Below are 14780 nucleotides of genomic sequence, written 5' to 3' on the forward strand. Positions count from 1 at the left end.
TGCTTAAGGTTTGGCAGTGACATGCCCAAGGGGGAGAGTCAAACTACCCCTTTGGCCTAAAAATGAAGAACGTCAAAGGCAGGAAAATATGGCAAAATGAGGGCTGACTACTAAAACAATTACACTTACCCCCCACCTCCCTGCTCATTTCGAAAATCCTCGGCACGTCACTGGTTATGGGATTCTCTGTTTGCACCACACATCACATCCAAGAAAAATCCACTTAGCAGCCTTGGTTCTCGAAGGGCTTTTGTGCCATAAACTTTAGTTCAATCTTAATGTTTGCATAAATGAACCTTATCAGCACTTATGCAATTGTACTAGGTACTTTAGTATAATGAGATGCAATTAATATGGCCATTATCTTATTTTTTCTTCACAGGTATTGGATATGCCATGGTATTCATTTCTGCAATAGTTTGCATTTACTACAACATAATTATTGCATGGACGTTGTACTACTTATTTTTGTCATTCAGTTCATCTGTACCATGGGCTTCTTGTGGTAATGAATGGAATACTGAAGCCTGTGCAGAAACACATCAGTTGAGAAATATGACAGATAATGAAACTTTAGTCACCAGTACTCAGGAATTTTGGAAGTGAGTAGAATCCTTAATCATTCTTTTTATTGTTACAAGGAGTTCACTGTACTGTACATACAGTAGGTTTCATCTAAGCATGTCTCTAAAAATTTTATGTGTAACCAAGATGTAAGATTTTTTATTGTTAAAATTTGATTCTTTAAATTTTAGATTATGCCAATTAATGATTAGATTTTAAGTGTAAAGTTCAATGAATTCCATTGCATTCACTAAATGTAATATCAAGATTTGCAAGTACAAAGATGGTAATATCCATTCGAGCCAAACCAATTGGTTTGTATTGTTTCAACTCTACTATAAACTATAGTTTCAATTGGAACATTTTGGAATAAACCTTTAAACCAATGGGAATTGTGCTCCACAATATTCAATTTCTGAATCGAATACAAATTGTAATTTTGTAGTTACTGAAAAAAACATCTTCTCAATTGTAGATTTAATTGAAAATTTGTTTAATATTATCAATTTGTGAATTGCATTAGATTGGTTGGTATCAGTAGGAAAATAATACAGCTAGGACACTGCAAAACAGTGTCTGAAATTAAAATTTTAGTTGCTGAAAGTGCCCCAACCAAAAATAACCACTACGCCAACCTCGGGCTTCATTTCATTCATGTAATTTAAATATTGTGTGTATATTTTTCCACATACAACTTTTGTTTTGCACTGACTATGAAGCCTAAAACCATATATCTAAAATTCAAAGAAAGTCCTTAGTATAGTTTTTAGCTCTCAAAGTATTTGTTTGTCAGTTTGTATAAATTTTGACATAATGATTGTCTCTTTTTGTTAATCGTAAGTTTAAACTTCTTGCTCAAAGTTCTAACGCTTGTTGTAAAGATGATACAACAAATGAAAGTCTTGAGAAGGATATTTATTTGGTAAATGTCTGTTATATCGGAGACACATTTCTTCATTTTTACAGAAGATACTACTTACGGAAATGAGTTTCTGTAGCATTTTGAAAGTTCGTGGAGCTATTTTCTCACCGTAGAATGCTGCACAACAAGAAATAAGCACTTTTGATGTAATAAACTTGCATTTTGTGCAAAGCGACATTATGCCATTGTTTCCATTATGTACCTGCAGATGGCACGAGCGTCGAAAATCACGCGGTCTCGCCAGTGTTTCCAAACATGCCTTTTTTTATGAGATTTTTTTTAACTATGCTTACCTAACCTAACCCAAACTTTGCTGGAAATGGTTTTTGGGGCTATCGTGAATTGTTTTTGGGGCTATCATGAATGGTTTTTGGGGTTATCGTGAATGGTTTTTGGGGCTATCCATCAATGGTTCGTGGGGCTATCGTGAATTATTTTTGGGGCTATCGTGAATGGTTTTTGGGGCTATCCGTCAATGGTTTGTGATGACATAATGAACACGAAAGTAGGTATTTTCAGTTAAGAAGGTTGAAACACTGCATACCCACTCCCAATCGACAAAACACAAGCAGGATGTGTGATGATTCACAGCTGTGTGTGCCATATTGTATGTTCCGCAACGGAAGAAAGGAACCAAAAAAATACTAGTAATGTGAAAAATCGATGTTATTTTCGTGTAAAAAGCATAATGGCACCTTCAACTATGTTCCGCAATACATAATTGGTAAGTACGAACAATCCGAAACACAAAATATCCGATTTTAATGTGTCTCCGATATAACAGACATTTAGCATTTATTTTTCTGATTCTGTATTTATAAGTAACCAAGCTCTGATGCCACAAGAACATAATAGCTCTCCCCTGTGCTGATAATTCAGTTGCCTAATGTTATGCCTTAAAAAAAATTTCAGCAACTATGGGCTCTTATATAGTCATGCTTTATACATTCTATTTGCATGTTATGTACAGTTCATTACTCTTTATATGTATATGTATTTAGAAGTCCATTGCTCACTTTTTCTGAAGCTGTTTATGTTGAAGTGCAGGGTTGCTGGTAGTCCATTTGGGTAACACTGAGGTTGATGACCATATTATGCTAGGTGGTCACTCACTGTCCAATTTCAAGTTGTCGGCAAGTGGCTGGAGATCACTCACAAGCAGCATACTACTTGTGGTTGCCACTCACCTGACCAATGCTGGCGTGTTGGTGTTGGAGCAGCCAATATTCAATTGTGGTCATTCGAATTAGGGCACTCTTTTGAGCTCTTCAGCATATCACTCATCACCTAAGCCTCTTTACACAACACATACCATTTCCCATCAAGACACTGTCTGAAAACTTGCAACTGACACTAACTGATAGTATGGTGATGCTAACTGCCATAAAACTGAATAATATATTATTTTGTGAGACACTCTTTGAACACACTGTCTTCTCTAACTAACTGCCAAAAAACTGATGATCCCTCTCACTGGTAATGTAGGGCTCCATTTTTTTTTTGTTTTATTTTTTCACCAAAATGGAAGACAAAGGAACAAGTTCTGATTGGTCCCTGCTAATTGCAAACTGCAGGGTTTTTTGCACATGAGGGCTGACTTGCTCACCCATCCCAAGATACTTTATCTTCATGGGTAGGGTTGCCATACGTCCTCTTTTACCTAGACATGTCCTCTTTTTCAGGTCCTAAAATGGTCTGGGCAAGTTTATAGGAAAATGGGGAAATGTCCTTTTTTTGGGGTGCAGACAACTTCTTCAACTTCATGATTCGTAACAAAATTTTACATTTGTAAATAATTGTTAACATTGGTTCTGTGTTCAATTTCAAAGTAAGGAAATAAAACACTCTTAGTTGCAATCACAAAGACAAGAAAATTTTCTTCCAACAAAGAAAAACTGTTAAACGTTTGTGTCTCTTCTGTTGTCGACACTATACTTCACGAGGTCTTGATTGCAAAACATTTGCGACATCTCCTGCAGTTCACGGTGAGCCACAAATTTCTAACAATAGGTAAGAATATGCGAGAATATGCCACAGCTTTCAGTTTCATCACATCAGAATTCAGAGAAAAAAATACATATAGATATATATAGATTTTACAGGAGTGTTGTAATAAATAAATATATGTATACTGCATATTAATTGGTGCAATGAAACTTTGGAGGTGTTTTAAAATACATATATTGTAACAGTACTGTGAAAGCTTTTGTGAAATCTAAAAATGTCCTCTTTTTTAAAGTTTGCCATCATCCCAACTATTCATGGGAAAAGTGAATTCTATTTTAAAGCTAAGCAGGTAGCCATCACATAGGGAGGTGGTTGACAAAGACATTTTTGGGGAAAGGGGAATGGACCGAAATAACAATTACTGTTTTCTGCAGAACAGAGAAGACAGGTAGATGAAATAACACTCGGTTGCAAGTTAGGCAGCGTAACAGATATACATGCTATAAAAAATATATGATAATGTTTTACAAGTTGTGCGGTTACATATTACATTTTTTTCTGTTTTGCAGCAATTATGTTTTACAAATTTCACCAGGAATCGAAGACTTAGGAAGCGTGAGACCACCATTAGTGATTGCACTGCTACTGGCATGGGTACTGGTTTTTGTTTCACTCTATAAAGGGGTGAAAACTTCAGGCAAGGTAAAAAATATATGCTTGTTATTTACTGTTAGTTGTGTTTGATAGGTTTGTATAATGCAGTACTACTTACATGTATGGAACCTCAAAATAACTTTTGTTATTTTAATTGTGTTTTGATTATTTGATAAAAGAAACCAGACTCAATTCTCTTCTAATAATTGCATGACTGTTGAAGTTGGTATAATCAATACGCGAGAGTATAAATATTTGCAGAAAATTAAAATCTAAGTGTACATTAGCTGCTAATGTAGAGTCCATTGTGGAATTGGTCATTTACTTTTTTCTTTTTTTTATCAAAGATTAAAAAAAATCATTTTGCTTCAGTTTTGAGTTTGTGCTACATATTAATCTTCTAGAATTGGATCTAAGCAGCAAATTACAGAAGGGAATTGAACATGCAGTGTAAATTTAAATAACAATTTTACATTTAAACTAAAAAAGAAGTTTCAAAACTTTTCTTTTTCACTCCTTTGGACTTACTTTATAAAAGTATTCTGAGGTATTTTGACCAATTGCATAATCAATGGTGCAGTGAAACTTTGGAGGTGTTTTACAGTTTGTCCAAGTCTGGAAGTTTGAATCTGCTTAATTTTGTACTAGTTTTACAGCTGGGTCAGGAATAGAAAATTATTATAACAGATATAACAGTCTTCAATAAAAATTCTTTGTTAGTCAGTTTTATGAACAAAATATGCCTTCAAATCAGGGCATAGCACAGGTTTCTGTGGCAAGAAAAATATTAGTGGCCCTCTTCGTAAAATATATATACAGGGTGTTTCTAAAGGTCATTTACAACGCTTGGGAGGTGATTCCTCACACGAAAACAAGCAAAAAGTCTAAGTTCCATTTTTACGACTGAGGCTTCGTTTCCGAGATAGGAGCCTCGCAAAAGGTGACAAAGTGAACGTCACACCTGACTGGGACGAATACTATAACAGATAGAGAGGCGGTTCCAAGGGAATCATAAAGGAATCGTATGTGCTCAGTCCGGAAGTCACTATGAAAAGTTCACTGCACGCATGCGCAATGGAGTCCTCAAAGGAATTGGGGATTTCCAGCAAGAACAATACATGGAAAGGGTATGTAACGCAGCAAGAAAGACCGTGACAATGAGAAATGCGTTAAAGACAACACATCCCGACCTCAAACATCAAAACATGAGCACGGAACACAAAATCCGAAAAGTTGAGCACGGTTGCATACCCCAGTTACACGCGAGGAATGAATGAATCATGTCATGTGACATACGAGAGACACATTACTCCACCAGGAGGAGGGAAAGAAAAACACAATATCAGATGATTGCGACAACGTGTATTTTTACACGCGACAACTACGTAATATCCCCCCCCCCCCACACACACAACAAACAACAAATGCTCGAAGGGTTGGTTCTCTCCGGCAGTCGTTCCAGTCGTGTTGCAGGTGCTGGGATATGATCAGCAGTTGTGTTCGTACGGTGATACGGCCAATTTGTGCAGTGGGCCAGTGTTAAACAAAAACAATACTTTGCAGTTCCAGCTCCCTATTACACAGATGGCTGCGTATACGACCCAGCAGCTAGCAGACATGCATCTCATGTATGGGGAGGCACGTGGTAATAGCCGTGAGGCAAGGCGTCTTATGGAGAACGCTTTCCACATAGACGTTTACCGTCTCACACCTTCTTTCAGGTAGTGGACAGTCGACTGGGTGAAACAGGGTCAGTGTTACCACCGCGGCAAGAAGTTGGAAGACCCCGAAGTGTACGCACACATCAGTTTGCAGAAGATGTGTTAACAGCGGTCGCAGAACATCCTGGCACCAGTACGCGAGTGCTCGCTCGGGCACGAAACACGTCTCATGTGAATTTGTGGCGAGTGTTGTCAGAGGAAGGAATGCACCCTTTTAAACTGCAGAAAGTACAAGAACGGTTACCTCGTGACTTTCGCCCTCGTATGGAGTTTTGCCAATGGTTGTTGCATCAGCTGGACACAAACTCTCACTTCGGGGCAAACGTATTGTGGACAGATGAAGCCATTTTCACCAGGATGGATGTCTTCAATAGTAGAAACAGTCATGTATGGGACTTTGACAACCCACATGCACTTTTTGTGGTCCATCACCAGCACAGGTTTTCAGTGAATGTGTGGTGCGGGATAGTACATGATCATTTAATTGGACCATACATTCTCCCTGTTCGCCTGAATGGTCGCACGTATCATGCATTTCTTAGTGAGGTTCTGCCTGAACTGTTGGAGACCGTACCTTTGGCAAGAAATGTGGTACCAACACGATGGTGCACCAGCTCATTTCGATTGTAATGTACGACATTTCCTGCATGACGTGTTTCGCAATACGTTCATTGGTAGGGATGAGCCTGTGCCTTGGCCACCGAGGTCGCCAGATCTCAACCCTCTCGATTTTTTCCTTCTGGGGAGAAATGAAAACCCTCGTATACGACACACCTGTCACATCAGCTGAAGACCTCGTTGCTCGCATCAACGTCGCCGCCGCGACGGTAGCAGATACACCTGGCTTGTTTGCTCGTACTCGACAATCCTTGATTCGTCGCTGTCATCTCTGCGTAGAAGTAAACGGCAGACATTTTGAAAACCGTCTGTGATTATTATCCTCGGCAATCTCAGTGAGAACACTCTTGGTATTGCTCCCCACCCCCTTTGTGTGGTGAAAGTGACATCTTCAGTTGGTGTACAGTGACAGGACTGTCTGTGCGTAAGATATTGTAGCATTTGTTGTTTGTGTGGGGGGATATTACGTAGTTGTCGCGTGTAAAAATACACGTTGTCACAATCATCTGATATTGTGTTTTTCTTTCCCTCCTCCTGGTGGAGTAGTGTGTCTCTCGTATGCCACATGACATGATTCGTTCATTCCTCGCGTGTAACTGGGGTATGCAACCGTGCTCAACTTTTCGGATTTTGTGTTCCGTGCTCATGTTTTGATGTTTGAGGTCGGGATGTGTTGTCTTTAACGCATTTCTCATTGTCACGGTCTTTCTTGCTGCGTTACATACCCTTTCCATGTATTGTTCTTGCTGGAAATCCCCAATTCCTTTGAGGACTCCATTGCGCATGCGTGCAGTGAACTTTTCATAGTGACTTCCGGACTGAGCACATACGATTCCTTTATGATTCCCTTGGAACCGCCTCTCTATCTGTTATAGTATTCGTCCCAGTCAGGTGTGACGTTCACTTTGTCACCTTTTGCGAGGCTCCTATCTCGGAAACGAAGCCTCAGTCGTAAAAATGGAACTTAGACTTTTTGCTTGTTTTCGTGTGAGGAATCACCTCCCAAGCGTTGTAAACGACCTTTAGAAACACCCTGTATAAAGGGTCTTTCATTAAGAGTGATACTTTTTAAAATTTGAAAAGAAAATAAACCATTCAACGTATCAAAGTAAATTGTGCTTTATTTTGAAGCTTAGACATTGCAGTTATGTTCTGAACAAAATATCGTTCAAATGTCCACCACGGCTTTGAACACAATGACGCACACAATGGCTCCACTGATCCTGATTTCAGTGGAAAAATCATCTTCTCAGACGAGGCGCATTGTTGTCTTAGTGGATTCGTCAATACGCAAAATTGTCCTTATTGGGGCAAGAAGAACCCACAAGTGGTCCATGAGGTGCCATTGCATTCAGAAAAACTCACTGTGTGGTGCGGTTTATGGCGTGGCAGCCTCATTGGACCTTATTTCTCTCGAGATGATGACAGAAGAACCGTTACCGTCAATGGTAACCGCTACAGACCCATATTTACGCGAATTTCTGTGGCCAGAACTTGACAGCATAGATATTGAAAACAAGTGGTTCCAGCAGGATGGCGCTACATGCCACACAGCTGATGCTACGCTCGATTTGCTGAGGGAGAAGTTTGGCGACCGGATCATCTCAAGACTTGGATGTGTGAATTGGCCGCCACGGTCGTGTGATTTAACACCCATGGATTTTTTCTTTGGGGCTACATCAAAGCTAAGGTCTATGCTGACAAGCCACGAACTTTGGAACATTTGGAGGCGAACATTTGTCAGGCTATCGCAGACATAACGCCACTAATGTTGGACAGAGTGATTAACAATTGGAGCTTCGTGTGCGTCAGGGTGTTCAAAGCCGTGGTGGACATTTGAACGATATTTTGTTCAGAACATAACTGCAATGTCTAAGCTTCAAAATAAAGCACAATTTACTTTGATACGTTGAGTGGTATATTTTTTTTTCAAATTTTAAAAAGTATCACTCTTAATGAAAGATCCTATATATCGTGACATACAATACAGTTAGTCCCCTCCCGTTCCCCAACAGTTGTACAAGAAATTAACTTTTACCCCAAATACTCTGCCTTCTCATTATCATATTTTTTTATCGACTTATATATGAGTGTAGTAGCTTCTCGAAACTAAATCTGGATAGGCTTAATTTCCTATAAATAACTGTAAGAAGAAATTAGAAATATTTAATCTTACTTCAACAGAGTGGCACAGCCAGGATTCTTTTTTTTTGGAGGACAACTTCACACAGGCAAATATTTCGTTCATGATCCTTTGCATTTTTTACTTGAAACTTTTTTTAAAAATTAGGTTACATATAATACACACATTCAAAATATACTGTTTAGGGGAATTGTTTAAAGAAATTAAGGTGGATGCACCTTCAGCCCCAAGAGCAATCCTCTGGCTGTGCCAGGTCAAGATTATCAAGAATCGTGGTGTAAAAGAGGAAGGTCAGAAACTCAGCTAGACAGAGGGAGGAAATACATAAAACAATCATTCATAAATGGTAACATTAGAACCACAAACCTGAAACTAGAGACCATGCACACCCAATGCAGGGTTAAACATGAGTTCATGGTTCAAAGCCAAAGTCCAAATTTTGCTTCCCTGAGCTGAGAATCTATTATAACCTACATTACATTGTTTTGCATAAACAATATATAGTTCTATACACAGGGACTGACGTTGTCCTGACTGGATGATCTCCCATCTGGTGGGAGTGAAGCTGGCAGTCTGTAGGTAGGCACTGGTCCTCAAGAGCTGTTCGCCACAGGATATTAAACAGAGACAGATGCCCACCATGATTTAGATATTAGTATATATAAGGTATGTACTGAAAGTAATGAGCGAAGTGATTTTACTCAGAAACCACTATTTTTATTCTGCCTATGGTAATACATAATTTGGACCTTGCTGTTACTTTTCCACATAACATCCAGGTCGGTCAACACATTTGCACCACCGTAATAGCAGCTGGAAAATGCCACTCTTGTAGATGTCTGTCTCTGCACGACGTAATCACCGGTGAACCTCATCCTTCACATCGTCATTGTTGTCAAACTTGGTACCCCAAATGCTGTTCTACAACGGAGCAAACAAGTGAAAGTCGGACAGGCTATGTATGGAATGTAGAGAGGGTGGGCATTAGCTCCCAGCCCATCTTTTCAACTTTCTGTACTGTTAGCCCAGCTGTATGGGGACGGGCATTTTCATGTTACAAAATGGCATTGTGCTTGTGATAACCAAGAGTCTTTCTTTATGATGTCCTGTATAACACTGTGTCCAATGTTCAGATAATGTGCAATTTCTCATGCAGTTGTCCTCCTGTAACAGCACGTGGAAGCTGTTTTTGGTAAGCCAATACGAGACTTACCAACAATATGTGTTACCATCTCTAAAATGTTTTACCCACCTTTTCACTGTACTGTAACCCATGCAGGCATCTTCATAGAAGTTCTGTAAATGCTGATGAATTTCTGCAGCTCAAACTTTCTCACTAACAAGAAATTCCATGACAGCATGTTGACAAAATGAACTGTCTGTGAACTCCTTTTTCTCCTGCTGACAGCAGCGAAAGTGTGCTTGTGCCAGCTTGTGGTTCATGCAGTGGACAACAGATGGCTGTACCTGCAATAGGTATGGTTTCAAGCAAAATGATCAAGGCCTGAGCATAATTGAAGGCTCAGGACTTTCAGTATGTGCCTTGTAGTTTTGCAAAAATAGGAGTCCTAATTGAATGAATGCATTTTATTGTATTTCATTGTTATCATAAATACTACTGCTGAACAGTAAAATAGGTGGCATAAAATGAATAGGAAAGAAACATGAATCACACCATTCCTGTTAAGTTCAGTCTAGAGACGGACATAACATTTGAATCATCAAAAATAGTAGGTGTAATCATGTGCAAAAACCTAGTAATTTGGAAGGATGATCAATCCCACCACCCTGCCTGTGAACATGTGTGTGTTTCGTGGCTGTTGCAGTATAAGCTTCTGTTTGCAGGACATCCTGAATATGGATCAAGGACCAGGTGTTTGTGATTCATGTGTGTTTGATGTTATACCTTCAACACCTAAACCACATGTAGTTTCATTGCATGACATTTTGGCACATTGGATCTTTAGTTGGGTTTGACTCAAGACTATTTTAAAGAGAAGGATGACCCATGCTGAAAGTTAACATGCAGTAAAATGAGAGCTTCTGGAGGTGTTTGAACTGAACCAAATGAACTCAAGCTTTTTGTGTAAAGAACTGATTGCATGAGAAAGAACTATTGTAATCTTTGAACATAAACTCTTGGAATTTTGGAATCTAAAATGTTATGCTACAGATGGTATCTATCAACAATTTAAATTCTTTACATGCGATAATACTTGAAGCCTGTTTTTATCAGTGTATCTTGTAGGCTGACAAAAATAACAGCCACAGAGTCAGAAATAAAGTTAAAGCGTGGATTTCTAGTAAGTAGCCTCCCCTGACTATTCCACAAATTTCAATTTACATATATTTAACATCAAGAAAATATAAATTTCTGAATAGCACATCTTATTTATGAATTTTGCGAAGTTTCCAAATTGGCATACATGAATTCTCAATTTACTGAAATTAATTTGCACATCTCTTGACCCTGCTTGACAAATATAATGATTCATGTCTAAATTTTATGATTGCAAAGAAAACTATATTGCAACTATAAAGTATAATTTAAAATTTTATAACTTAATGCATCACAGACGTTTCACTGCATCTTATTTATGTCTCTCAGAATATTTGATTGTTGCTAAAATTAACAGGTTTAGTTCACACAGTTACATAAAAATAATTTACTTATAAAAAGGTAGCACTTAAAAAAACCTAGTTTTGCATACTGGCTACAGTTGTCTGAAATTTACTATAGAGTGAATGCTGCAACTTAACATTGAGATTTATAAAATCCCAACAGCATGTTAAGTGTAAACAAAAGCAAGGATGAAAACAGACTGCTTTGTTAAATTTGCAGCCTCTTAATGGATTTCAGAGAACTGAACTAAAATGCTGTGGATTATTATATTTTTATTAATTATTGTGTGTGTGTGTGTTGTAGATAGTAGAAATATTCAATAAAATTGTGACCTCTGGCTATATTAGATAAGGTTGTGATGTCTTGTGATTTGTTCCAGTGTTGAAATCAACATGTGAGGGGTTCTGCTAATGTAGGTTTGTAATAATTATTGTGCTTTTAATGCACTTCGGTAACCAAATCAGTAAGGATAAAATGGTTTCAGGTATTTCAGTGTGTACAATTTTCAAGAATGGTTGCATTATCAACTGCCTCACTGCATGACACCCAAGCTTCCATTACCTTCTGCACCCCTGGAGAATTTTGCATTGATTTCTCAAGCCTTTCCAGGTGATATAATGCAATTAGCATAGCATGTTATGTGCTTACTACTTTGTATTCACATTATTGCCAAGTCACAGCCTTTTTTGCAGCCATTTGCCTTCATGCTATGAAAATTGCAACATAAATAATTCAAGAGAATGCAGAAGTAGACAATTCAAATAAGACACCCTACAGAAGACAACGTAATAAGCCAAAACACATTTCTCAATATATTTTATACCTATATTTGCTGATTTATTTATCCTAAAGTGAGGCTTGAACTTCAATCTGATTATTTTTTTCTAATCAAAAGCTCTTATTGAAAACAGTTTCTTCAAAATTCTCTTAACAGGATAATAATAAAATACACACTATTAATTCCATGCACTTTAAGGATTGATGGTCATAACTGCTATATTTCAGTGTTGTGTTGGGTACTTTAAGAAAAACCTAGAAGTTGGTAAAATGGTATTTTATTGTTACTGGCTTTACAATTTATTTTCATTAGTTGAGTTAACAAGATAGGTAGAACTTTTATTTGGGTCTATAATTTGCTGTGGGACGTGGTATTAGATATTTGCATGCAATATTTCTTAATAGGGAATTCAAGGGACTATTTTCAAAACCGGAGAAATTCAATTAAAAGGGAATTTTCTTATTTACTTCAGTTCATTTTCAGATCTGATTAGTAGTTGTGGTATGTGGCAATGGGATTTTTTTATGGTAATTTGGGAAGAAGTGGTGGGTTGTGTGGGTATATTGTGTATCTTTTCGTTCTCAGTGTGATATAGCATGGCATATCACTCGTTTTTGGCAAACATTAGTTGCCTCAAACCATGAAAGTTATTTGTTCAATTATTACCTATTTCAGTGCCCTGGCCCTGGGTGCATTTCGTGTAGCCACCATATTGGACCAAGGATTTTAGGTAACAATCATTCTGCAAATGTTGCAGAAAGACAAAAAATGTTCAATTTTATGATGAATAAGTGAACAGAGCTTATACATTTTAGGGTTTGGATTTGTTTCATTCTTTTCATTGCTCTACCATTTTTTTTAGTGTCCATGAATTTTCAAAAGAAATCACAATATGAACAGCTTCATGAAATGATTTTTACACTAAAATAGTTACCAATAAAGTTGGTAACTTATCCGAATGTTCTTGGTTACGATACGAATGTTTTCATTTATTTGTATTCAGAACTGGAACCTACAGAAGAGAATAATAAAAGAAATGGATGGAAAACATCCTACAAGAAGAAATGGTGCTGAACAGGGTTGGAGAAACCTTACTGTTTTGACTGAGAAACAATATTTTAAAATTGTAAAATCTAGAAACATTATCTGGTAGAGAGCTGTTGACACTGCTACTACTGAATAATCAAATGGATACATGAGAAGCACATATGGTATATTTTGACAACAGAAACTCGCCAAATTAATGTAGTGAGGACTCAACAACAACAACAAAATGAAAACGGATTGCAGATTTATTTTTATTTGGAAGACTAAGCTCTGCTTTGGCTATTATATACGAGATGTAAATGAATATCAAGTCTGAATGCACAAAGTTGCTGACTTCTCTGATTTGATCCTGTTGACTGGAACATCATAACATAGGCAAGAGCCATAGAAATTGAATATAAAATGTACATTCATATGATTTTTTGTACATTTAGTGCAGTTATGTTGTTTGTGTTCTGTTTTGTATGAGAGCAAAGTGACAAGAAGAAGGGATGTGATCAGGGTATTTTTTTTTTTTAATATTATAGATATTTTAAAATTTTCATCAGCTATACCAGGTGTTTCATAAATGAGGGTTACAAAAATTTACTGCAAGTAAACTAATGAACTTACGTTACTGAAACTAGTCCAGAATGAATGAGGAACTCAAACAGTTTTCTTTTTTATACCTACAAATGTTCAATGTGTGCACTACGGGTGACACGGCACACAGCGACATAATAGTATACTTCTTGCCACACACTCATCAACACGGGCCTGTCGATAGTGTCTATCGTTGTGATGATACACTTTTTTAGTGCTACTATATCATGCAGCATCGGTGAGACAAATATCCTGTCTTTGATGAAACCCCACAAAAAGAAGTCACACGGTGTAAGTTTCGATAATCTTGGGGACCAAACATTGCACAAAACACTGTGAGTGATATGGGTGATTTGAGTGTCACCTAGCGGCAGGGATATGAACTCTCAGCTTAACAAAACATACATGCACAAACTTTTTGTGTTCATATTTGTGTTTATCAATCCTTCTGGACTGGTTTCATTAACTTAAGTTCAATAGTTTACTTGCAATAATTTTTTGCCACCCCTCATTTATTTATGAAACACACAGTATAGGAAAATAATGTATTAATTCATCTTCAAAGGCACATGTTCATTAGTCATACTTGAAAAAAATTCAAGCATTTACAAATCCAAGAAAATTATATATTTAGCAGCACAAATAGATATTTATGATAGCCCAAAATTTTATAAATTGAATTCCTAATTAAACTTATTGGGGTGTTTAAGCCAGATTTACATACCAGTTAGATATTTTCTACAGTATACATATTATTTATCCTAATTCAGTTAAAATAAGTAATTTGAAATGCACAGAGAAAAATAATATATCTTACTTGAGTGCATGAATGTCCCTTTCACTTTCTTCTCCATGCCATATGCTTCACAGCATCCAGTCGACCTCAGTACATTTCCTCCATTACATACTAGCTCTAACCAGCATTCATTTTTCTTAGCATCCTTGCCTTTGTCTGCCCAATAACCTTTCATTGTGATGTTTAAATCCAATTTTTCTATGTGGAAGAGGTAGAAAGCATTATATACCATCCATAATCCTCATTCCATGAAATAATATAAAGATAACTGCATTACTTGCAGAGAAGGGTAAAAAAATAGAAAAACAGAACAAAAATAACAAGCACTGATTGCATATCATAAAATATTAAAATACTATTAACTAAAAAGAAACAAACTAATTCG

General features: G+C 37.2%; 1 protein-coding gene across 1 annotated transcript in view; it reads left to right on the top strand.

The window, feature by feature from the left end:
• The window catches only part of LOC145990986 (sodium-dependent proline transporter-like), an 80840-nt gene that overhangs the window by 40429 nt on the left and 25631 nt on the right, over nucleotides 1–14780 (top strand). Inside the window, exons 4-5 of the mRNA XM_083126613.1 lie at nucleotides 383–602; nucleotides 4003–4135. Coding sequence (XP_082982739.1) covers nucleotides 383–602; nucleotides 4003–4135 — 353 coding nt within the window. The remainder of the gene's footprint in view (nucleotides 1–382; nucleotides 603–4002; nucleotides 4136–14780) is intronic.

The sequence above is a fragment of the Lepisma saccharinum genome, chromosome 8, assembly GCF_977018435.1.
Source record: "Lepisma saccharinum chromosome 8, izLepSacc3.1, whole genome shotgun sequence".
Classification (NCBI taxonomy): domain Eukaryota; kingdom Metazoa; phylum Arthropoda; class Insecta; order Zygentoma; family Lepismatidae; genus Lepisma; species Lepisma saccharinum.